Below are 21,506 nucleotides of genomic sequence, written 5' to 3'. Positions count from 1 at the left end.
CTAATCGGCGCTCAGCTCCCATTCCCTGAGCCACAGAAGCATGCGCACGCGTATCAACAGACTCCGTCGCCAGAACCTCCCCCGCCGACAGGAGCTGCAACGCTCGCGGGACTGCGTGGATCGCGACGGGCAGACGTCTGTCGCAGGGCGCCATCAGCGTGCTGATCGAGTGATGCGCATCGACATGCGTCTGCGGCCATCCTTGTTCCCTCCTGCCAGCCGTAGCCGAACGTTCTCTCGTACCCTTCTGATAGATCCTCTCCCAGGAGGGATCTTACAGCCGGCCTGGCGCACGTCTCCTTCCATTCTAATGGGGAACAAGGCACATGCGATGAGCCACCACCCAACTTCGTGTCTCCGCTCGCCAATCCTGCGACACACACGTTTTCACCACATTAATCTTCTCATCCACCGAGAGATAGCCCGAGTATCTATTCATATCAATTGGTGACAGAACTCAAAGTAGCTTGCAATGTGGCAGGTCAACTGCCCGCGTGAAGGGTGGTAGCGCGGGTAGAAGCGGAATCGGAGAATCGTCCCATGGACGCTTCCGCGCAGGCGAATTGGTATCCGTGGCAAAGGAATCGAATGTTCTACGCCATTTAGCGCATGCCTCTCTGTGACAAGTCATCTAGGCAAATCGTCACCCTAAGACCGCCGTTCCCACTGTCTGGGTCAGAAGGCGCTGTAGGGATCATTTCATCCGGCATGTAAGATGTGATGAATGAATACAAATGATGCCACGATATTTTCACGTAAAATTGCGAACGAAGTTGGAAACATGAGGCAAACTGGATCTCTGCCCAAAAAGGGGACAAAAAGAAAAAAATAACCGACTACCCCCGGCGGGACTCGAACCCGCAACCTCCAGATAAGGTACCACAGCCTTAGAAGTCTGACGTCATAGCCATTAGACAACGGGGGCCTATGCTTGATATTTCTTTGATATCTCATAATCTGTTTATTAATCAAAACCGAATTAAAAAACTTTACCTCCAAAAACAACATCTACGCGATACTAATCAAGCTTGTGAAGGTACCAAGGAACAGTACTCGCACTGGAATGGAGCCCACATCAATGTACAGATCTGCGCACAGTCGCACACGCCATCCACCATGCATGCAGCCACATTTTTAGTTATCGACTACACACATTCTACGCAATTTGCAAACCTTCAGGCCTCTCGCAGTCGTCACACACTCACGATCATTCGCGTTTCATGAGTTCATTCATTTTCCATTCTACGTTGAGACCCAGTGCCAACTACAACGCTAAAGGCGACGAACGTCTCAGACGGACCACAATCACGAAGAGGACTGAGGCGAAAATGATACTAGAGAAAATAATGAGAAAGTAATGCGGTGACGACGTATGCTACGATAGAAAATGCGACATTGCTGATGATTAGGAGCACCACGCTAACAACAATAAAGCTGCCAGCGTTGCAAAAACTTCACTGACCCGGCCATGAAACAGGACGCGTCTACTCCTCAACAGCCTCAGCCTCGTCCTTCTCAGCCGGCTTGTCTGCTTTCAAACCAAAACATAAGCAATTTCTGCAGGATAAGGCACTGTTGAAGACGAACCAGATTCCTGCATGTCGGAGGTCCAGAGGGTGAGGTTATCACGGAGGAGCTGCATGATGAGAGTCGAGTCTTTGTAGCTCTCCTCCGATAGCGTATCAAGCTCAGCAATAGCGTCATCAAACGCCTGCTTTGCGAGATGGCATGCACGGTCGGGGCTGTTGAGAATCTCGTAGTAGAAGACCGAGAAGTTGAGCGCAAGGCCAAGGCGAATAGGGTGCGTGGGCGGCAACTCCGTGACGGCAACATCCGATGCAGCCTTGTACGCCTCGAGCGACTTGTCTGCGCTCTCTTTCCGCTTGTCGCCGGTTGCAAACTCGGCGAGATAACGGTGGTAGTCGCCCATCCTAACCACGCGACCATTAGCAACGTGGCAAACGCGGTCACATGGAAATGTTACATCTTGTGGTAGAACACCTTTGATTCACCCGATGCAGCCGATGGGATAAGGTGCTTGTCGAGGACGTCAAGAATATCCTCGCAGATCTTTGCGAGCTCGCTCTCGATCTTCTCCCGGTATGCCTTGATCATCTTGACCTGGGCCTCGTTGCCCTTGGACTCCTCCTTTTGCTCGATGGAGGAGACAATTCGCCACGACGCACGGCGCGCGCCAATGACGTTCTTGTACGCAACAGATAGGAGATTACGCTCCTCGACGGTGAGCTCCTGGTCTGAAGACGCGACGTGCTTCATGTTCTCAACCATTTCTGTTGGAGTCGCGTCGCGTCACGACCATGTCACGACAGCGTGGCAGTGACAGCACGTACCCTCGTAGCGCTCGGCCTGCTCAGCGAGCTTGGCCAGGTAGACAGAGTCCTCACGAGACAGGGGCTGGGCAGACATCTGGAGAGCGATGATCGCAGTCAGAGACACGCAGAATGCACGCGTCAAACGCGTCAGATACGCACTGTGTATGGTGATGGGTGGGGAGGGGTGCGGGTGACTGCAGGAGGCAAGATTGGCGGTGAGCACGATATGGACGACGATGAGAAGGGCGGGAGCAACGAACGTGCAGACTAATGGCAATATGCGGTTGGGTGGAGGGAGATGAAAGGACAGAGCAGGAGTTGACGCAAATAAATGCGAAATGCCTGGGCAAAGGGTTGGGCACAGGGCAACGCACGTGACTTCTCACGCCCATCCGGCAGACGCCGGCATCTGCGACAATGTGTATAAGCGCCCGTGGGTGGCGATGGATTTGGCTGCGTCCGTGCGCGCAGGCATCTTCCGCGCCCGATATTCCCATCTTGTGTTCCTCTCATCGTTTGACAATGGCAGGATACCCGAGACCAGCGATGCGCGCAGGTCACGGACCCGGGTGAAGCCGTCGTCATGAACGGTGGCAGCCACAGCCGGCTGCAATGGCTGCGCAGCTTGATGGCAATCCTTGATGCTCAGCCACACCAGCTCAACTGAACCACTCCGTCTCCAGGTCATGCCGCAGATATCATCCGTGGCATCTGCATATACCTTTCCTGATCATCACTGTGGGCGCGAGCATGGCTTTATCTCGGCTGCACAGACACAGACAGCACGGCGATACGCCAGTACAAGACTTTTCTGCCATCTGCAACATCGATTGCCAAACTCAATTCTCTAACAAAAGCCCTAAAGCCAGATACATCGGCTGCCTCTTGGCGGCCCGGGCGTCCTGCATTGTCCGCGCTGGGACCACTTGGAGCGGTTCTGTCTGGCTTGCCCTCTGCCCCAATCCAGATATACAGATCGCTACCGCCGTGAGCTAGCCACAGACCTGGGCTCCCAGCCCTCCAGCCAGACCGCCATCGCAGCAAGCCCTTCGGCCTGCACCGCCGCGATAGTCTCGTCCACCTCTGCATTGCCCGTCAGGAGGTCAGAGCAGTGGTATCCGTTCCCCTCGACGATCGGCTGCCACGGTGTGCTTTGAAAGTCCTGCCCGTCGGCAGATACGGTCGCTTCGCGCCATGGGTCGCCTGCGAGAAGCGCACCATGTCCGATCAGACTCACTCGCGGGAAAACAAGCGATAAACTTACGCTGTCCGTTGGCAAAGAACAACCGATCGACATCCACGTACCACCCGTCATACGCTGCATTTGTGGCGTTTACATCCGGAGTAGGTGGTGAGCTAAACTGCTCAGGGAAGAAATACGTGCACTGGCGCTGTGGGCGGGCTATCTTAGAATGTTGCGAGATATGCGACAGCAATGATGCGCAAACCTCATCGTAGATAGGCTGGATGAGCCGGCTCACAAGGGTCGGATGATCGAGTGGCGCACCATCTTGCAGAAAACCCATGTAGTTGCACCTAATCACAATCACATGTCAATGTCAGGTGAGGCATCCAAGGTTCAGACACCATACGTACACAATCCACTCCCAGGAACGCGTGGAGTCGTCAATAGCGATGCTTGTGAAGTATGATTCCGTGGAGTCATAGGTACCCAAGCAAGTCCTGCAATTTGTCAATGGGATGATGTCAGGGGATGAAAGATGCAGGGCATATCACTGCTCACTCTGCGTCGTAATCGCCGCAAACTGTGATAAGGACCAACCATTAGCGTGCAGGCACCGGGAGAACAATGGTGCTCCTGACTGAAGTAGTAGTACGTGTTCGCCCAGTATGTGCCCCATGCATTTAGAGCATGCTCGAGGCCCCATCCAGACGCGGGCGCGCTCACACCGTCCTTCACTTCGAGAGCATCACAGAATTGGAAGAACTGTTGATCGGGACCGCTATCTGGCTGTAGAGACTGCCAGTCCCACAGGTTGTTCCTCACTTGTGGTTTGATCAGGCCTTGGCACTGATGATGAGATGTGATGAAACTCACGAGCACCGGCGAAGTCGTCCAAGTGTGTCAAGTTCATGTTGAACAGCTCTTTGATAGAGTTGATCTCGTCTTCCGTCCCATTGTTGAATGTCTGGTCGATGTATGCGATCACAGCCTCGACGTCTGCCGAGCAGTTTTCCGGCATGTAATCACTAATGGGCTCAAAGTATCCCCAGTAGTCGCTGAATGTGCCAGTTTCATGATCAAGCGTTATTTCATGAAACCTGTGAATACGCACACAATGCTCTCCACCACGGCAGATGAGGCATAGGCTGCACGGAACACATCAGGCTGGCTATCAAGAAGACATTCAAGGTCAACAACAGCTATCGAGCATATCATGAATACAAACTGACTTGACCACCGTAAAACTTGTCAAAGCTCCCGAGTAGCTCCCGCCAATCAAGATCCAGGGCGCCTCGTCCGGATCGACACTGTCGCCACCAGGCATCGGAAAATCAACATTGTATGCAAAGTACACGAGGTCCTGGATCGCTTGCTCGATCGTGTGCACTTGCAGGCTCGCCACTGACAAGTTGTTGTACGGGTTCGAGTAGCCGTAGAAGCGGTGCTCGAGGACGATCGTCGCGCCATTCTGCTGTTCAGCGATGCGCCCGTTGATTGTCCCGTTCGTGAGGTAACCGTAGTATCCTGGTGGAGCGAGGGACGAGCGCTCAGCCACCACTCTATCAAGTCCAGGAGAGGCGATGACTTACCATCAGCGTTTACTTCTCCCGGGGTGAATAGAATAATCGGGCCGCCTTCACAACCGTCAATCTGTCAAGTACCAATGCATATATCTGTGCAGTCGGAGACGTACCTGATTCGTAGAACTCCCAGGTATGCCAGTACCGTTGCACGAACGTGCCCTTGCTGGGATTATTGTGGTCAATCAGCTGGTTGAAGTAATACGTCGTGTTGTACGGCGGAATCGTGCTGCCGTTGCGGTCGGTAACGGGCAGGTCTTCGTTGGGCACAGGTGCCTTGGGAACCGAGGGCGTCGGGGCCATGTTCCCATGAACACGTCCATCGGGAAGACGGGCGTCAACAACGGACGCGAGTAGCAGGACCAGGGAGCCCGCAAGCCAAAGAAGAGCCTCGCCCACCATGCAGGCAACGTACAGTCCCGTCAAGGAAGGCTGTCTCGAGACCCCCCTTGCTGTGTCGCAGCAAGTTTATATAGCCAGCATCACTAGGGTACCGGGAACAGAGTGCGGCGGAGAAACCCACATGCAGCATAAGGTGATCGCGTGCTATCAGAGAATGCCGTTGGTGGCTATACTTGTAGTCAAGCGAGACTTCGAAATCTCCCTCAGCATCGCGGTCGTTCCATGTGAACTGATAAGTGAAGTGCGGTCTATCTTCCGTGAGGCATTCAATGTCGATATGCCTAGCCCGAGTTGATGGGCGTCGAAACCGCAGTGTGAACCTCCGCCGTCTGCGAAAGCATGGTCACTGAATCGTCGAACAATTAATATTTGATGACCAAGCATGTACTTCCCGGTATGCACCACGTGGCCCCGTACTCTCATCAACAACGAGCGCTAGATCCGCAAACTTGAAACATTGCACATCGGTTGCAAGCTTGGACCTCGGGGCGGATGATTCGATAGTTTGACCACTGCGGATGAAAATATCGGAATATTGTAAAGTACGGTCAAGAAAACCACCCAGTCGACCACCAAGTTAAAATAAAAGAACCATACGGTGTCGAAACTCGAAGCTGTCAATCCACATGGGCGGACCGAGGTAATTGATAGGCAGCGTCAGCCCGATCGGAGGTTCTGACACAAGAGGGGGTCTGTGCGTGAGACCCCTCTTGGTGTCAGGCCATACTAAATGATTGACAACTTGGCACCTGCACCACATGATGGCTGCGAAGCATGTGTGGATCCACACAAGGCGAGATGGCGATGGAGGACTCCGACATTCCAGTCGAGACGTGGACGTCAAGATGTGAGAATGTAAAGAGCAAGACGCGGCGAGTCGCACCGTGCGGTGCCACAACGTGCCGCCCTGCATGTGCCGCCCTGCGGTGTTAAGTACGATAGCGGAAATTCACGAAGCTTTCGAGATGCTGCATGCCATTTAATCCTTGAATTTCGCGATACCCACAGCGGTCAGCGTGTCCTCGATATGAATGACAGTCGAATGTTGATGACTCTGGCCAGAATCTAGGGTATGTAGGCTTATATTGTCGGAAGCAAAGCTAGAGTATAGCTCGCATATGATACATTCCAGTAATACGAATTTCAGGATGCCGTCTCCCATAATAAGGTCGTTCGCTGTAGTTCACCTCCGCTTGCAGGGGTACAAATGCAAACATGAGTCAGCATCCAATCCACATGAATACCTGAAAGCCCACATACAAGGGTGTGATCGCCGTCTGCGACTCGAGCAACCTCTCCTTGCGTCCCTTGAACGTCTCGTTTGCAAATTAGGAGCTCGTCCCTCACGTCCACGTGGGAATTCTTGATCGTGAAAGGTCAGGATCGGCACAGCTTCCGTCTTGAAGGACTTGCGTTCGCTCGCATCAGCGACTTCTCAACCACAACGAAGAAAATCTTGGGTAGGACGGAACAAGTCGGACGTATCTCCACGCAAGGCACAGCCGCGGCAAGAACGCGTGGCGTGGCCAGTCAGGCGCCAAAAACCGCGACGGCTTTACCGCGAAGGGATCTTCAGTCGCGCTGCACTCATGAAGTCAGCATCACTCACCCGACTTCCCAGCTAATTAACAAAAAGTACGCACGGTCATAATGTAGCCCTGGCAGGTGGGTCATGAGGTTCGTCCCCGTATCTGCCGCTCGTTACGACCTGCATACGAATAGATACCGTAGCAAGGGTCGTTGAAATGACATCCGTAAGCTTACCTTGAGAGCCTCAGCATCCGCGAGATACAGAACCGCGCTAGGTGTGGTAAAGACCTTGATTTAACTGAACGAGCTCTTTCTTTTTGGACAGCCTTGTGCTAGCCAACGGCCATGAAAGCACACCGAAAATATGATGTGCGAGTCGAAGTGGAGATAGTCTTGGCGATTCCGATGCCCTGCTTTCATATCACCCGTGGCAAGGTATGAAATACGCTCGGTGAAGAAGCTTCTTTCGGGGCCGAAGAACTGACACAGGCTAGGATAGTCTCAGCTGCGAGGGCCAGCGGGTTATCTCGTTAACATTTCTGTCACTTGTGCAGGTTGGCCACCAGGACGACGTACTGAAGCGAACTGATAAGCTTGCGTCACTCGACGTAGGTCTTGACGACCCAGAGTGCGAATAGTACGGCCACTGTAAGAAGGAACGTTTGCATAACGTTGCGCCTCGAACTAGTGGTAATACTGGTATTGAGTTTTGAATGCTGATTTCCTTGGAGGTGGACGACCTACTACTAGCTTGGTGTTAGACATGAGGAAGCACGCGACGATGAGAAGACCCAGTCCACAAGACGCTACGAAGAAGACTCCGACTTGACCAGCATTCCCCAGAGTCGCGTATTGAGCGACCGTTGTTGTCGTTCCGACCATGCTGCGAAGTTTGAGTAAATAAACGCAGGGCTTTATTTGAGGGCAAGAGGGGCTCTTATATGCCTGCAGATGACAGAGAATCTAAAGTGACAGAAGGAAGAGCTGTTCAACGTTGTATGACGGTGTGTGAAGGATCCATGACAATCAAATGAAATGGTCGTCAAGGATGGCAAATCTGCAGCCTCAGTGGTGTAAGCACTTGCCGAGTCAGTCTGAGAAAACAAGAAGCCAATTTTTACGTGATAGACACCGTTTCACAGTGCATCGCAACCCTGGAAGCGATGCGCATTGTCTCGGTGGGCTCTGTCATCGTGAGTAATCGTATCTACGACTCCGCGTAGTCTGCCGTCCTCTATTTGTTGATACCCCATGGCCACCGCTTGCAAAGTTTCAGCGTACTCATCTTCATCCTCTCGTGATTTATGTCTTGCTTGCGATGTCGATAGTGTCGCTAACACAGCGGTACGTGCCTTCAACCAGGGGAAATGCACGAATAGTATGATGGTACGGAGGCTATTTGCTTATAGCAGGCGTAACGAGATCGACCTTCCTGCACTGCAGCTGCTGGGGTATCGGCCAGTAAAGTCATCGAAAAGGAGCATGATGAGAGCATCAAGCTCTTTGATGACCTGTCGCAAGACCAACGCAAGAAGACGGAGTCGGACGAAGGAGAGCGCACATGAAGACCTACATTGTCCATGATATAGGTAAAATGCAGCATACATATCCTAGTCGCAAATACCATAAAATGCCATCCCATATCTCGAGATCCTCTCGCTACCATTCACCTTCGCTTGAACACAAGCGGCGCCTTCACCGGGCTACACACGCAACCGAGAATCAGTATCCGACCAACGACACGTCGAACCAGACGCACTAGAGAGTAATCGCCGCCTTCGAATTCAGTAGCCTCGCCTTGCGCTGCTGGAACGTCTCGTGCGCAAACTGGGGTTCATCCCGCACGTCCACGCGGAAGTGCTTAATCATGTACGTCAAAATCGCCACGCCCTCCGTCTCTGAGAACCTGTCGCCAGCGCAATCCATTCACACAATCAGACTAGGCAGGGAGCAAAGAGGACCAATCGAACGCACCTCCGCCCGAGACACGACCGCGCCCCGCCACTGAATGGCAAGAACGCATCACGCGGCCAGTCAGGCGCCAAGAACCGCGACGGCTTGAAAGTAAAAGGATCTTCCCAATAGCGCGCTGCACCGATCAATCGAACTCCGTTCATCAAAGCGCAGAAGTTGATCGCGAAAATCACTCACGATTATAGTGCAACCCGGGAGTATGGATGACGAGGCCCATGCCCGCGGGACACGGCACGGTGCGCGGCTCACCGGCCATGTTGCGCGTTACCAGCGTCGTGTCCTCGGCGGATTTTTTGGGGATGGCGTTCACCTGGAAGATTGCAAGTCTAGTAGATAGGATGATGACAGCTGCCGAGACGACGTACAGGAGGGAACATCCTCAATGTCTCAAGGAACACGCTGCGCAGATACAGCATTTGAATCACTCGATGAAGTAACTCAAAACAGCGACGGGTACGCACGCCATCGGGTACGTCAGCTTGCCCATCTCCTCGTATGACTGCGCATTGATCAGATATGAGGAGATGAATGAACCGCGCGGAATAGAAAGGTACGCACCGGTATTACATCTTCAGGAACGACGCTTTGGATGTGCTGGTAGAGCGTCTCCTGCTCCTCTTGGTGCAGCGCGAGCATAATGAATGTATACGCTAGCGTATGTGCGGTGGTCTAACAACAATGCCTTTCAGTTCTTTTCGAATACGGGAGCATCGAGTCTCACAAACTTCGTGTCCTAATGAATCCATGTAAACAAGTGAAAACTGCATAAAATAGTAAAAGGCATACCGGCAATCAAATAAATAAAAATGTTGCCTGTTCGTGCCATGAGTCTACTTTCTTCTAGGCCACTGCGGAAGAACTCACCCATAAGCTCGCTATCACTCAACTTGATTGTCCCATCCGACTCGTCCTCATTCGCATCCAGCAAGCTGCTGAATAAATCATACCGCTCCTCTTTCTTCTCCTGCGTCTTCCGTGCGCGAATCATCTCGATCATATATCTCTGTACGATGATCATCAGCACACAATTGCGGCATACATCGCAGAGAATGAGGAGAGAAATGAGAACACACCTCAAGATCATCATATGCCGTCCGAAACCGACGTATTCGCTCAATGGGGCCCCATTTGAGCAGCCATGAGGGTAGAACAACTTTGAGCCATAGATCGTTCGAAACAATGTGCAAGGCGTCCTGTCACACATGCAGTCGTCAACACTCATGTTCCCCCGTCATATATACACTATACCTGCCTTAAATGGCATCGCGTGCCCGGCTGGGACAGTGAAATCCTCAATCCACGACATGCGTCGGCCAAAGCCGGCAACGCCAATCACGAAAAGGGCCATCTGTCAATGTCACATCAACGTCAGTATTGATGCATTGATGATCGGCCGGCGAGAAGCAACGGATATGGGACGCACGGGCACAGTAAGGTCGACAATGTTATCAATGGCGACCTCATCCTTGCCGAGCCACACGACTTCGGAGAGCTCCTTGACGATATTCATCGACTCGTCCCATACCAGGCGGTTGTTGCGCTGCAAAGCAGTAACACAGACCTTCGTAAGCAATGTGGCGGCAGTGACGAACACAGACAGGCGCGCACCTCGGAGAACGACGGAGCACTTATCTTCCTGTGCCGCTTCCATTCGTCGGCCTCCGTGACTACGATGTTACTCCCAAAGAAAGTGAGGATCTTGTACTGAGCGAGAGGTTTGGGAAAGCGTGTTCTATCGCTCGTGACAGCCTGCAGGTGACAGTAAGATCATCCGGAAGATTAAGGTCCAGAGCGATAATGATAAAGTCACCTTTATAGCTTCAGCATCTGCAAGAAGCAGGGATGCACCCGGCTTAGGAAGGACCCTGATCTGATGCAACACAAGGACTCGATTTGGGAAGTGCATTGACCAGAAAACATAGAAGCGTACCGAGGAGATAATATCCGAGTCAAAATCGACAAAGTCCTGGTGCTTCTGGCGCCACCCGCTCATGTTACCCGCGGCAAGGTAAGGAATGCGGCCCGCAATGAGCCAGGACGCGTATCCAATGAGGTAGCGCAAGCCGGGATAGTTCCTGCGAGTTCCAAAAGGATCGTTTCGTAGATACCTTGAGCGCTGAGTAGAGCGGCCACACAGGACGACTTACCGGAGCGAATCCTTAACCTTGCGCCATTCGACATAGGTCTTGACAACCCAGAGCGCGAAGAGCGCGATCACGACAAGGAAGGGCGTCTGCATGCTTTGACGAGGGGAAGGGGGAGACGAGTACGGGTGAGGATAGGAGAGTGGGAAGAAAGTGAGCGGTGGGGAAAGTGCGCTATGTTACAGCGATGGCCGACATTCCCATATGATGCATGGTCCATGTCGTGGGAAGTTATCAGTGGATGCAAAGCCCCATGTGCTCCAATGTATCCACCGTCGGCCCAGCATCCGAGGCCCCGTCAAAAACAAAGCCATGTACCATGAGCAACCTTGCGCTCGAACGCCGCAACGTCGCACAGAAAGGCAAATTTAAAGCGTACCACACAGCTTGGGCGTATCCAGCAGGATGCGATCGCGCCGATAAAACGCCGGGATATTCATGAGCCACACACATGGCGTCCGTTGGTCATCGACAATTTCGCAAAGCCTAGGCCTACACTGCTCTTCTGGTAGTGTATTTTGAAGACATGGGATATAGGTACAACTACTGGGGATTCATCCGAAAGAACTTAGCGCTTCGAGGAAACACGATACGTGATGGCCGTAACATACGATCGGACGCGCGTGGAAGGGAAGCAAATGCGGTGGCTGCCTTTTTGGCAGTTCCCACCAACCGAGCTGCCCGCTCTCCAAAACGTCCTCGCAACTCCGAGTCCGGTACGCTGCTTGAAGACCTGTATTGTCCAAGGAAGAGGCAAAATACAACTTGAAGGAAGGTGAGGATCTTGTACTGATAGAGAGGCTTAGGGGAGCAGGCTGTATTGCTCGTGACGGCCTGCAGAGACAGATTCGACGATGAAGGCCGTTCACGAACTTGCCTGGGCGGCCTCCACATCTGCGAGAAGCAGGAATGCATCCGGCTCAGGAAGGACCCTCACCTGAGGGAGCGTATTACGTGTTCAAATCGGGCAGTGCGTTAGCAAAATACCATGGAGACATACTGAAGACATGATGTCCGAGCTTGTCCGAGTCAAAATCGACAAAATCCCGATGCTTCTGGTGCCATGTGCTCATGCTACCCATCCAAGGTAGGAAAACGGTCCACCATGAGAAAGGACTCGGGTCCGAGGAGGTAGCGCAGTCCCTGAGAGTCTCCGAGAGAGGGCAGTTCTGATGAAACTTCTCCGACACCTGCCCAGATTACTCACGGGAACGACTTATTGAAGGAAGTTGATAACCTTGCGCCATTCGACGTACGTCTTGACGACCCAGAGTGCGAAGAGCACGAGAAGCAGGAGGAGGCTCTGCACGGCGCTGCATCGATCTCCCGTCTAAAACAGGCGACGGAGGAAGGGAGAGTGCGAGCAAAGAGGGGGTGGAGAGAGCACAATATATGCAACGACGGTCACCTGCATGATGTGAGATTGTCCGTGGACATGGAGGCGTTGAATCCTACGGGAGACGTAGTACGCCATCATCAAGGCAGCCTCATGCAGCGGTGTCAATGTGAAAGATTGCATAGTCATGAACAACCTCGGAGATGAACGATTGCAGAATCGCAAGGGCCACAATATGTCTCATAAAACGCCTCCCGCCGAGCTCGTGTCGATTTATGAGCCACTCGATGGCCAAATATGTATTCACCTCGTAAACTCTCGAGCTGAATGCCATCGGGCGCCTCACGTAGAAACAAACAGGTAGACTGCCTTTTGCGCAGGACCCATCACCTCTCCACTCTCCGCTCATGAACGTCTTCTCACCCCTCCGACATGCTGCCAAGGCTGCTTTCAGGCCATATTTCTCTGAATCAGTCAGAATCCCATCCAATTTCGACAGCCTGTATGTCGCCAATGTCTCTTCCGCGGCCCGCAAAGCCGTCCTCGACGTCTTTGCTGCGAAGCCCGACGCTGTGGGCCTCAGCACCCAGGAGATATGGGAGGAGTCGCTGGAGCAAATTGACCTTCCTGTACCTCCGGTCTCATTGAATCCGTCGCCCCAGTTGCCCCCGGGTGAATGGCATCCCCTGCGGTCCGTCAGGTGAGCTGCCCTTTGACTCGTCGGCTGCATACCTGTCCAATCTCTACTCTCAGAAATTTGAAGAAGTATGTACTTCCACAAATGGAAGAGGAACGCCGGCTTATGAAGGTCCACGTGAAAATCGCGGAGGATGTGCGGGAGGAGGATGGAACCGTGACCAGGCAAAAAGTCTTCGTGGACGGCGAAGAGTTCATCACGACGCCCGTCAGGGACACGCGCTACGGAACAAAGGTGAAAGACGTCTGGATATGGCGGCTGATGGATGAGAAGGAGTGGATCGAGCGCGAAGAGAAGTTAGCAGCAAAGAAGGCAAAGCACATCGAGCGGGAGAGGTTGGACGAGGAGGCGAGAAAGTTGTGGAAACAGACCAAGAACGATCCGCTTTTGAGGGGACAGTACAGGCTGAAGCAGCAACTGAAGAAGGAAGAAGAGGAATTCATGATAGAACGGGAGAAGCCGCCGCACAACGATCTCGAGGAAGAGTACGAACATTCTTTTAAGCTCCTCGAGGACCTTCCACAGGGACGCCACATGAGGCCGAACCGGAGGAGAAGGGAGATGCCGGACTGGCAATGGAAGGAGGACGAGGACCAGTTCGGGTTCAAGTCAAAGTGAAACGGCCAACGGTGGGATGGAAGGGCGAGTGGGATGATGAGAACAAATTTGACGGGTAGGCCGAGAGTCGGTGGACGGTGTACCTCCATGCACGAACGCTACCGTTACGTCGGTTAACATTGGGTTCCATCTCAGCTTATGCTGCGTGGCCGTTTTGGCATTCTCGAGTTGATCATCCCCTCCTCATGCGTTCAACGTTGTATTGCGGGTTGCATATTCAGGTTAAGCACACTTATATCTTTTACATCACATTCCCTGCTCGCATAATATTCTGTATCTTCATCTGTACGCTCATCAGTTGTTCAAACATATATGTTCTCCCACACTCTAAACTAAACTACAATCAAACCCAACACAGCACGCAAACGAACCAGCATAAACACATCTCAACGCAAAGAATATCAAGCAAGGCTGCGATACGACGCTCCCGATGGACTCCTTGGTGGAGGCACCATCAGCACGCCTCTCTCCCCACCTCGTCTCCCCACCTCTTCCCCTCCCAACGATAAATTATCCGTGCTCGCCAAGAACGCAGCATCGACATACTCTTTAGGATCATACTTCCCATATCCCGACTGTCTCGAGAAAGTGCTCCCAACCGAGCCTGTCGAGGGCACCCGGTGCAGCTCCCTGCTCCTCCCTCTCTCTCTCGCCTCTCTGACCTCCCTGGTCACCGGCCCGGGCGTCGCCCCCGCATGTAGGCCCAGCCGGCTCTCACGAGCGGCGGGCGAGAGACGCGAGAGGGATGAACGTGGACTCGCGGTCGCCGGCATGGAAACATGTGCTGCTGCGCTGCTCTGGCCTGGGCTAGCAGGGAATCGCACAGGCGCCGCCGGCGAGCCGGGAACATGTACTGGCTGCCCAGGAGGAGGGGCGAAGAACGAAGAATGGGCAGATGGCGGGCGGGACCTGTGCGCGCTCGCTACGGACGGGGGACGCGCGCCCTCGGCGTACGTGCCCCTACCGCTGTTCCTGCTCGCGGGCCGCGACGGTGCCCTGTCATACACGTCTACATACGACGCGCTCGCGCTCGGAGGGATAGGCGCCATCGTGGGGTTTGGGCTGGTGACGCCCTGTGCAGGCGGATACTGGGGTGGAACGGGCATAGCTGGCGGTAGGACGGACGGCGATGGAGGACCGGAAGGCACAAAACCTGCTGGAAGCTCGTTCGCAGAGCGTAGCACCCCTAACAGCGGTGAACGGTCCACATTCGGGGAGGGCGCCACAAGTTGTATATGAGGTTGCGTAGACGGGGAAGGGCGCAAGGAATGCATGGTGGCACTGGGTGTCAGATGGCCGGATTCGACCGCAGCTGATGGTGAGGCAGTGGACTCAGGTCCGGACTGAATTTTTACGATCAGCATGCAGTAGGACTCACCATGGAGCTGATTAAAGAAACGTACCGGAGGTTGTACTGAAATGGCGACAGAACCAGACGACAGTCGTGCATGCTCCAAACGGCCAGAGCCAGCGTCCGGAAAGGCGTTGACAGAATGTGGAGGGTATTGCCCATAGCTCTCCCTGCTGGCTGCTGAGTAAGGCCTGCGGAACGGTGACCCAGACCTGCTAGCAGGAGTAGGGCCTGTTACAGATGGTTGGTAGTGTGATTGCTGAGACATTCTTGAGGGAGTTCGTGATATTTGCTATAACAATCACGACGAATCAGCATCAGTGAAAACCAAGCGATTGGAACCGACAAACCTCAGGCGAAGCACTGTTCTCCAGCCACTCTTGTACGCTAGGGTTCGAATACCGTACAGTCTCAGCGATTCGGGGCATCACGTCATGGACATCATCGTGTACTGTCCGGTTCGGCTGCCTCTGCCTTGAAGCGCTTCTCGTAGAATCCCTATCTGATCGTCCAGCTCTTGATGCAGATCTGCGCGTGGTATCGCCTCCTGGAGCAGGAGAGGGGACCGGAAATGTTATAGGATCAGGCATGACAGTGCTACGTGCTCGGCTCTCTGTGAGCGGACTGAACTCCATAGATCCCTCAGGTATGGCACTGAGCGTCGACCCTCTGTCCCCTCGTCCTGCACCTCGATTATTCGGCGAGCTCAAAAGGTCGAATTGAGACAGCGCAGTCGACGTCATGGACTCTGCCAACGACCTCGGAGAGGAACGCCCTTTCCCGAGGTATGCATAGTCGCGTGCGATAGTTTGAGGAGGCCTCTCGGCAGCGCTCGCTGAGATTTCAGCGGGGAGCTCTGGAAGGGGTGACAGAGGTGTATGCGGGCTCGGCGGAGGCAGCTTCATTTCGTGTGGAGGAGGCAGCATCATGCGTCCATCCGCTCCCATTGTGGGTATCCAGTTGTCGGGTGGGACAGAAAAGTCCGGGTGGCCGGGCGACGGTGACGCGGTACGTACCACGCTAGGGGTGAGTCTTGACGAGCCTGCTTGTGGAGGTGCAGGCCATGAAGAGGGGCCCTGGAAACGTGCGGGAGGGATAGAGTTGAGCGTGGAGTTGCTAGGGTTGGTGATGGTGATATTCTCTCGGAATCGCGAGCCCTGAGCAGCATTGGGATATGCACCACCTAATGGTTGTTGATTTGCTAGACCAGACTGCGGTTCATCGGCGGTGGCAGTCACGGAAGATGGGGTAATTGGAACGCCACCTCGAGGGAATGAGGGTAGGTTGACCACCCGCGACAGTTCTTCGAGAGGTTCTGCGCGCGATTGATTGTTTCGAGGATCCTCGTCCTCGTCCTGAAGTTGATTGGGACGCGTGAGATAACCTGTGGACCTGGCCTCATCGTATGCGCTTCCCATCCCCTCTCGGAAGCCTATCTTACGCCCTTCTTCTCGTGCGAGCATGATCAGTTGCTGCTCCCGGAATTTCCTCGCCTTCGTGCGGGACCTTGCTGCAGCAGCCTCCGCGTCATCTCTCTGTGCCTCCAAGTCTCTCACTGTGTCCTGGAACGTGGCTCTTTCCCTTTGAACAGTCTCGAGTTGTGCCTTGTATAGCGTCAATTCCGTCTGTAGCCGGTTGGCTTCCTGCTGGGCAGCCAGACGTGCATCGTTCGCTTCTTTGAAGCGTCGTGCAAGCTCATACGCACGATTCTCAGCCTCCTGTGCTCGATGTGTCTCGTTGTCTATCCTCTCCAGAGCAGTCCTGAGCGCTCTCCTGCTCTGCTCAATCTCCGCATGCTCTTGCTGAAGATAGCGCTCGAGCTCGCGCAAGGTACTGCGTCGACTGTATTTTTTGTTTGACTGCCTCGGTCTCTCAACCAGACTCAGAGACTCTCGACTGTGTCCGATGGGGAGACGGTCCGGATCCGATGGCGTTTCAGACCTGTCATCGAACCCATCCTCTGCAGATTTGCCATCCGAATATTGTCTCCTACAGGACAGCAGTCACAAATAAGCTTAAAACGAGGGCATACCAAGCGTATATACAGACCCTCCCAGTTCTATGGTATCCTCGTATTGAGAGCCCGGCATTCACGCAGTGCTTCACCAGTAAGAATCGTTAAATAGTGGGAGCACGGCGAGGGGTATGAGTAGGAATATTGATTTGCAGCAAACTGCATTGAGAGAGGATGCAGATATAGAGGTACAAACAGCACAAGTCGACTATGCAGATAGCAGCGTCTATGAGAGGCTGTGTGATACTATCATTGCAAAGGCGCGAGTGAATTATGGGTATTTTTTTGCATACAGCGCTGGGTCGTTGGAAGAGTGGACAAGCAGCGAGACAGCAGCGAAGCCGCCACCGCCCAGCGCAGCCAGGAAAGGAAAAGTACTTTCGTGTTTGCAATATGCTTCCGCTCGTCCGCCTGGCCTCGCGCTGCAACAGATTACCCACCCAGAGGTCTTTCTTCACTCTCCCGGATCTCTCATCTCTCTCGCCATTCCCAGGGTCAAACGGAGACGGCCATGACCGCCAGACATACCATGAGCGCAAGATCTTGCCGTACGCGTCATCTTCATCTGCCTTGGAGATCCACTTGTGACCGCCGCTTGCAGATACAAACCCAGCGAATTATATAATGTCGTCGCGGATGTAGATTCTTACCCGCACTTTTTACCGTTCTGTACGGCTGCGCGCGTGCTGGAGCGCAAACCGGCCACAGACAATGCACCAGGGACTATGCGAGCGTCCATGACTGTCGGATTCCTTTCCTTCCAGGAGAGCTACGTCAGCGATGTGACGTATCGTCCAAACGAGCTGCTCGAAGTAAGGTTTGCATCTCATCTTGAGGAGAGATTCTGATTTTATCGTGATATTACAGATTGCTGCCTCAGAGTCTACTCCACTGTTCAAAACGCTCAATACAATCTGGCGATTTCAACCTGCATCTCCCAACTCCCCTCATCCAAGTAGCAAACCGCCACTGTCAGTCACTTCACCTACGCCGGATTTGCCAGCTCAGCCAGAATCCCCGGACGACCGCGACAGTGGACCGACACTCGTGACCCTTGATCTTTCCTTCTCGTTCGCAAACCCCGTCCATGCCGCAGTGTCGGCAGCGTTTTTCGGACAGGTGTCCAAGGTGATGGTGAAAGCCTTTGAGGAGCGATGCTTAGATACATATGGACCAGGCCGAAGATAGAAGGTGGCTGCACTTACTTTGGTTCCATCGCTTCTTGGGATGAGTTCGTGTGCTGGATTTCGGTGACGGCACATATATGTGGACGTTTTCAAAAAAGAGAATTTCCCAGAAACCCCTGCACAGTTGTCCAGAGACTGTGTCTATGAAAACTTTACATGCACCATCTACAGCTACTCCCCCTTTCCCCCAATCCCGCCAACGCTCGACGAATAAACGCGGTCCACTTCAATCCAAAATAACTTTCTATGGTTGTAATACTTATTATAACGGGACATTCGTCTCCAGCTCCAAGCTGACTCAGCAGACTGTCTAAAATCGGGATCACGAACAAGAACGTCTCTCCAACATGCTCCTCAGGCATTTTGAGGTAACCTTACATAGAAGAGCAATTAAATGGATCCAAGATAGCAATCGTGTTACGTACCTGCACGGCCATGCATCACCAACGCCCGTGCGTATTTCCACTTCTTGCGAGGCTGTGCAAGGAGCTCGATTACAGGCTTGCTTGAAACCCTGCGCGCGTGGTGAGACAACTTGGCATTCAAGCCCACCCAGGGAGTCGCGTGAGAGGTCTCTTACCCAGGCGAGGCCATCGTGCAGCCCTACAAGAAGCGCATGGAAATACACACGCAAACGGCAGTGACTCGTCCGGCCGTGAGTTACTCTATCTTTTGGCCGAGCCGTCAGGGTGGGACTCTTGAACGCAATCGGGCACGCACCCTCTAATGAAGCCGGGATATGTGGAGAGGGGCGGCGCCAGAGCTTAGCAGCGGCAGCAAAGAGCGGTTGCGAGTCTATATGCACTTCACAGCGCCTGATCAATGCAGCCGAAAGAGACTTCCATACGGTGCCGACTTGGTGCCTACTTGATCCGTCCACGCATCAGACCCTGCCAACTCGAATGGCGCCTGAGATGGGCGACTCGGAGGGCATGGACGTCGACGGTACTGTTCGACTTCGTTCGTACCATGAACCAGAATCACAGAGATACTGATAACGGCAGGAAAAGTTGCAGCCGCGGGAAGGGAGGCGGCCGCAGAGAGTCCACCTCTGGTGAGTATACTCCGAGTAACGGACATGACGAACTCCACATGCTTTACCTTAATTGACCGCGATTCGCCCAAGATATGGCTCGCAGACTAGACCAGTCCACCGTATACCATCTCGTCCTCTCTTGAGCGAGCTCATGACCCTCCCTATCGATGAGCGGACACTACGACTTTGGGGGCGGCGTAAGGAATTGGTCTAGACTGAATTCGCCTTCGTGGCTCTATCTTCCCCTTGTGCATGAAACGGGAACAATGACTGTCAACGGGACCGAGATTCCGAGCGAAAGACAGATGCTTTGGCATCCACGCCTTTAGTGACCGCCCACATGCTTGCGACTGCGAAGGTGTGCTATCCGTAATCAAACGCCGTCGACACAGCACGCACGCTTATTCAAAAAAAATAAAACAGGATACACGCTTACCGCTGCCATTACGGATAATATATCACGCTTACCACCCGTTGGTGACGCGTGCCAAAGGCTTGAAAACCCCGCTCAATCAATCGTGAATTTGTTTTACAAATGGTCGGTTCTCCCGAGAACCGTCGTTGAATGAGCCTGGGAATCCATAACGAAGACCCTGACGTGACATACGATCTGCCCGATGCTATTGGTGCAGGAGATAAGCAGATAGAATTACGGTTGAACCTAATCGACGGAGACTAACTGTTAGAGCATCTCAAAGGAACACACGGACTGTCGGAAGAGCGGCGTTCCGCCCATTCAGGGTCTTCGTACCATACGAAGTACAGGTATCCTCTCAAGATGAGCGAGGGCCCTGTCGGTTATGAACCGGGCTGGGAAACGAAGACAACTACATTTCAGAACTGTGGTTGAGAGAAGGGGGGCGCATGCCGGAGGAATGGATGGAAGAAGCAGCATGTATATCGGGATTGAAGATTGCCCATCGTGAGGCCCTAGCCTGCCCCGTTCGAGGCGGGCAAAGCAATACGAGTACGGGCATGTAGGTCATTTCAGATGAATGAATCAATGACGTGTATATCGTTTTTCTAATTCCATCTAGATTGCATTAGTCATGCCACAACGAACATGTCAAAGTTCACCCACCAAATGAACAATCATTGTCGACACTAACGGAGGTTGCTATTGAGCATTCTGCCGGCATCGACTTGAAATTATCTTTCAAGCTCCCAATCAAGTAGCACGCCTGACTGTCAATGCGACTCTTGGATACCAAGGAACAATCATACAGGGGCTACAGTCGACAGCTCATAAATAAGCAGATCGTGGGCATGACTATAAATGATCGGACCGCGAGGAGAGCGGAGAAAATCGACACTCTTAACCCTCGTGTGAAGATGTATCAAGAGAGGAAGGGGGTCTCAGGCAACGTATTCAGCGTTCTCAGGACAGTCCCGGGCAATCTAGAGAAAACCGCGAACGTAAATATCTGCAAGGCGTGTATTAGGGCTCTTCCTCACGTGTCCTTCCTGCTGGCACTTGTAGCAGGTCTTGTTCTTGTTCGGGTTGCCGACAGGGACAGACGTGGAGTCGACCGTAGATCCAGGAGCAGCCAAGCAGTCCCTATAACATTCAACACGTTAGCGGCATCAAGAATAGGCATTCATGGTCCAGGCTCACTTGGCCATGTGGTTAGGGCCTCCGCAGCGGTAGCACTTTACGGGGGGGACCATGGACGTGTTGAGAGAACGGCCAGGAGGAGGGGCGCGAGAGGCAAATCCACCACCACCCGAGGCGGTAGGACAATTACGTGCAATATGACCAAAGCGACCACAATTCTATATGGGACATTCAGATTTGGGTAATGTAAACGTGATATATAGCTCACATAGCACTTCGCCCCGGAACCAACCCTCAAGTTCGGACACTCCGCCTGAATGTGACCGACTCCGCCACAAGAGTAGCACTGCTTGGCAGCCACCGTGCGAGGCTCCGGGCACGCAGACGACTCGTGGCCGGGCTGGCGGCAGTTGTAGCAGAGACGCTGCTCTGACGTACAGTTCTCCGCAATGTGGCCGACTGCGACACGTTAATTCAGCCTCCTTGGAACGTAATCCGACATACGCACGATTTCCGCACTTAAAACACCCCTTCCTGCTGAATTGATACGCCATCCTGACCAA

At 53.4% G+C, this 21,506-nt stretch overlaps 9 protein-coding genes and 1 non-coding gene across 10 annotated transcripts; 3 read left to right on the top strand and 7 right to left on the bottom strand.

Moving 5' to 3' along the window:
- Positions 1–837: 837 nt before the first annotated feature.
- Positions 838–925, bottom strand: LAESUDRAFT_t58. The gene has a single exon. It is a non-coding gene; the product is annotated as a tRNA-Arg (tRNA).
- Positions 926–1,384: 459 nt separating this feature from the next.
- LAESUDRAFT_726903 (14-3-3 protein) lies at positions 1,385–2,610 on the bottom strand. Its single transcript, XM_040909120.1, has 6 exons — positions 2,594–2,610; positions 2,493–2,527; positions 2,352–2,427; positions 1,985–2,291; positions 1,588–1,931; positions 1,385–1,531 (listed from the first exon to the last, which is right to left on the bottom strand). Exons 3-6 carry the CDS (start codon positions 2,425–2,427, stop codon positions 1,485–1,487), a joined length of 774 nt encoding a protein of 257 aa, XP_040763352.1. The 5' UTR covers positions 2,493–2,527; positions 2,594–2,610; the 3' UTR covers positions 1,385–1,484.
- A 519-nt stretch (positions 2,611–3,129) lies between these two features.
- LAESUDRAFT_726902 (peptidase S28) lies at positions 3,130–5,554 on the bottom strand. Its single transcript, XM_040909119.1, has 11 exons — positions 5,213–5,554; positions 5,109–5,153; positions 4,749–5,043; positions 4,631–4,687; positions 4,393–4,574; positions 4,158–4,340; positions 4,078–4,099; positions 3,930–4,016; positions 3,782–3,869; positions 3,598–3,724; positions 3,130–3,536 (listed from the first exon to the last, which is right to left on the bottom strand). The coding sequence occupies exons 1-11, from the start codon at positions 5,499–5,501 to the stop codon at positions 3,313–3,315; spliced, it is 1,599 nt and encodes a 532-aa protein (XP_040763351.1). The 5' UTR covers positions 5,502–5,554; the 3' UTR covers positions 3,130–3,312.
- A 1,021-nt stretch (positions 5,555–6,575) lies between these two features.
- On the bottom strand, positions 6,576–7,913 carry LAESUDRAFT_750532 (uncharacterized protein; the record flags this gene model as incomplete). Its single annotated transcript, XM_040911608.1, has 7 exons — positions 6,576–6,693; positions 6,762–7,082; positions 7,111–7,122; positions 7,266–7,363; positions 7,389–7,511; positions 7,608–7,715; positions 7,776–7,913. The coding sequence occupies 6 exons, from the start codon at positions 7,911–7,913 to the stop codon at positions 6,926–6,928; spliced, it is 636 nt and encodes a 211-aa protein (XP_040763350.1). The 3' UTR covers positions 6,576–6,693; positions 6,762–6,925.
- A 784-nt stretch (positions 7,914–8,697) lies between these two features.
- On the bottom strand, positions 8,698–11,244 carry LAESUDRAFT_760161 (cytochrome P450; the record flags this gene model as incomplete). Its single annotated transcript, XM_040912697.1, has 17 exons — positions 8,698–8,734; positions 8,791–8,937; positions 9,006–9,120; positions 9,183–9,315; positions 9,371–9,404; positions 9,467–9,504; positions 9,564–9,674; positions 9,731–9,738; positions 9,792–9,818; positions 9,870–10,008; positions 10,079–10,198; positions 10,249–10,353; positions 10,429–10,545; positions 10,614–10,754; positions 10,816–10,875; positions 10,936–11,080; positions 11,153–11,244. 17 exons carry the CDS (start codon positions 11,242–11,244, stop codon positions 8,698–8,700), a joined length of 1,569 nt encoding a protein of 522 aa, XP_040763349.1.
- A 170-nt stretch (positions 11,245–11,414) lies between these two features.
- LAESUDRAFT_222263 (uncharacterized protein) lies at positions 11,415–12,338 on the bottom strand. Its single transcript, XM_040901624.1, has 3 exons — positions 12,150–12,338; positions 11,761–12,086; positions 11,415–11,695 (listed from the first exon to the last, which is right to left on the bottom strand). The coding sequence occupies exons 2-3, from the start codon at positions 12,062–12,064 to the stop codon at positions 11,586–11,588; spliced, it is 414 nt and encodes a 137-aa protein (XP_040763348.1). The 5' UTR covers positions 12,065–12,086; positions 12,150–12,338; the 3' UTR covers positions 11,415–11,585.
- Positions 12,339–12,534: 196 nt separating this feature from the next.
- Positions 12,535–14,001, top strand: LAESUDRAFT_222637 (uncharacterized protein). The gene is made up of 2 exons (XM_040901627.1): positions 12,535–13,185; positions 13,239–14,001. The coding sequence occupies exons 1-2, from the start codon at positions 12,893–12,895 to the stop codon at positions 13,798–13,800; spliced, it is 855 nt and encodes a 284-aa protein (XP_040763347.1). The 5' UTR covers positions 12,535–12,892; the 3' UTR covers positions 13,801–14,001.
- Positions 14,002–14,201: 200 nt separating this feature from the next.
- LAESUDRAFT_714838 (uncharacterized protein) lies at positions 14,202–17,241 on the bottom strand (the record flags this gene model as incomplete). The annotated part of the gene is made up of 4 exons (XM_040907094.1): positions 14,202–15,143; positions 15,204–15,443; positions 15,502–17,140; positions 17,201–17,241. 4 exons carry the CDS (start codon positions 17,239–17,241, stop codon positions 14,202–14,204), a joined length of 2,862 nt encoding a protein of 953 aa, XP_040763346.1.
- Positions 17,242–17,459: 218 nt separating this feature from the next.
- Positions 17,460–18,848, top strand: LAESUDRAFT_681133 (uncharacterized protein). Its single transcript, XM_040905755.1, has 3 exons — positions 17,460–17,713; positions 17,767–17,977; positions 18,033–18,848. The coding sequence occupies exons 1-3, from the start codon at positions 17,559–17,561 to the stop codon at positions 18,351–18,353; spliced, it is 687 nt and encodes a 228-aa protein (XP_040763345.1). The 5' UTR covers positions 17,460–17,558; the 3' UTR covers positions 18,354–18,848.
- A 1,508-nt stretch (positions 18,849–20,356) lies between these two features.
- On the top strand, positions 20,357–21,479 carry LAESUDRAFT_222449 (uncharacterized protein). The gene is made up of 3 exons (XM_040901626.1): positions 20,357–20,365; positions 20,426–21,163; positions 21,212–21,479. The coding sequence occupies exons 2-3, from the start codon at positions 20,580–20,582 to the stop codon at positions 21,213–21,215; spliced, it is 588 nt and encodes a 195-aa protein (XP_040763344.1). The 5' UTR covers positions 20,357–20,365; positions 20,426–20,579; the 3' UTR covers positions 21,216–21,479.
- The last annotated feature ends 27 nt before the right edge of the window (positions 21,480–21,506 follow it).

The sequence above is a fragment of the Laetiporus sulphureus genome (assembly GCF_001632365.1).
Source record: "Laetiporus sulphureus 93-53 unplaced genomic scaffold LAESUscaffold_25, whole genome shotgun sequence".
Classification (NCBI taxonomy): Eukaryota; Fungi; Basidiomycota; class Agaricomycetes; order Polyporales; family Laetiporaceae; genus Laetiporus; species Laetiporus sulphureus.
Note: the sequence above shows the minus strand (reverse complement) of the source record. Positions and strands in the feature narration are given on the sequence as shown.

Bases quoted from the DNA above. Each gene is read 5' to 3' on its own strand.
- LAESUDRAFT_726903 (XM_040909120.1), bottom strand. From the start codon at position 2,427: ATGTCTGCCCAGCCCCTGTCTCGTGAGGACTCTGTCTACCTGGCCAAG. The intron at 1,932-1,984 runs GTAACATTTCCA...TCGCGTGGTTAG, and splicing joins AAGGTGTTCTACCACAAGAT to GATGGGCGACTACCACCGTT. The intron at 1,532-1,587 runs GTTCGTCTTCAA...TTGGTTTGAAAG, and splicing joins CTCCGACATGCAGGAATCTG to CAGACAAGCCGGCTGAGAAG.
- LAESUDRAFT_681133 (XM_040905755.1), top strand. From the start codon at position 17,559: ATGCTTCCGCTCGTCCGCCTGGCCTCGCGCTGCAACAGATTACCCACC. The intron at 17,714-17,766 runs GTACGCGTCATC...CGCCGCTTGCAG, and splicing joins CATGAGCGCAAGATCTTGCC to ATACAAACCCAGCGAATTAT. The intron at 17,978-18,032 runs GTAAGGTTTGCA...GTGATATTACAG, and splicing joins GTCCAAACGAGCTGCTCGAA to ATTGCTGCCTCAGAGTCTAC.
- LAESUDRAFT_222449 (XM_040901626.1), top strand. From the start codon at position 20,580: ATGCGACTCTTGGATACCAAGGAACAATCATACAGGGGCTACAGTCGA.
- LAESUDRAFT_222637 (XM_040901627.1), top strand. From the start codon at position 12,893: ATGAACGTCTTCTCACCCCTCCGACATGCTGCCAAGGCTGCTTTCAGG. The intron at 13,186-13,238 runs GTGAGCTGCCCT...CTCTACTCTCAG, and splicing joins CATCCCCTGCGGTCCGTCAG to AAATTTGAAGAAGTATGTAC.
- LAESUDRAFT_726902 (XM_040909119.1), bottom strand. From the start codon at position 5,501: ATGGTGGGCGAGGCTCTTCTTTGGCTTGCGGGCTCCCTGGTCCTGCTA. The intron at 4,688-4,748 runs GTCAGTTTGTAT...TCTTCTTGATAG, and splicing joins ACAAGTTTTACGGTGGTCAA to CCAGCCTGATGTGTTCCGTG. The intron at 4,100-4,157 runs GTCAGGAGCACC...TCCTTATCACAG, and splicing joins GAACACGTACTACTACTTCA to TTTGCGGCGATTACGACGCA.
- LAESUDRAFT_222263 (XM_040901624.1), bottom strand. From the start codon at position 12,064: ATGCATTCCTGCTTCTCGCAGATGTGGAGGCCGCCCAGGCAAGTTCGT. The intron at 11,696-11,760 runs GTATGTTACGGC...ATGAATCCCCAG, and splicing joins CCTTCCACGCGCGTCCGATC to TAGTTGTACCTATATCCCAT.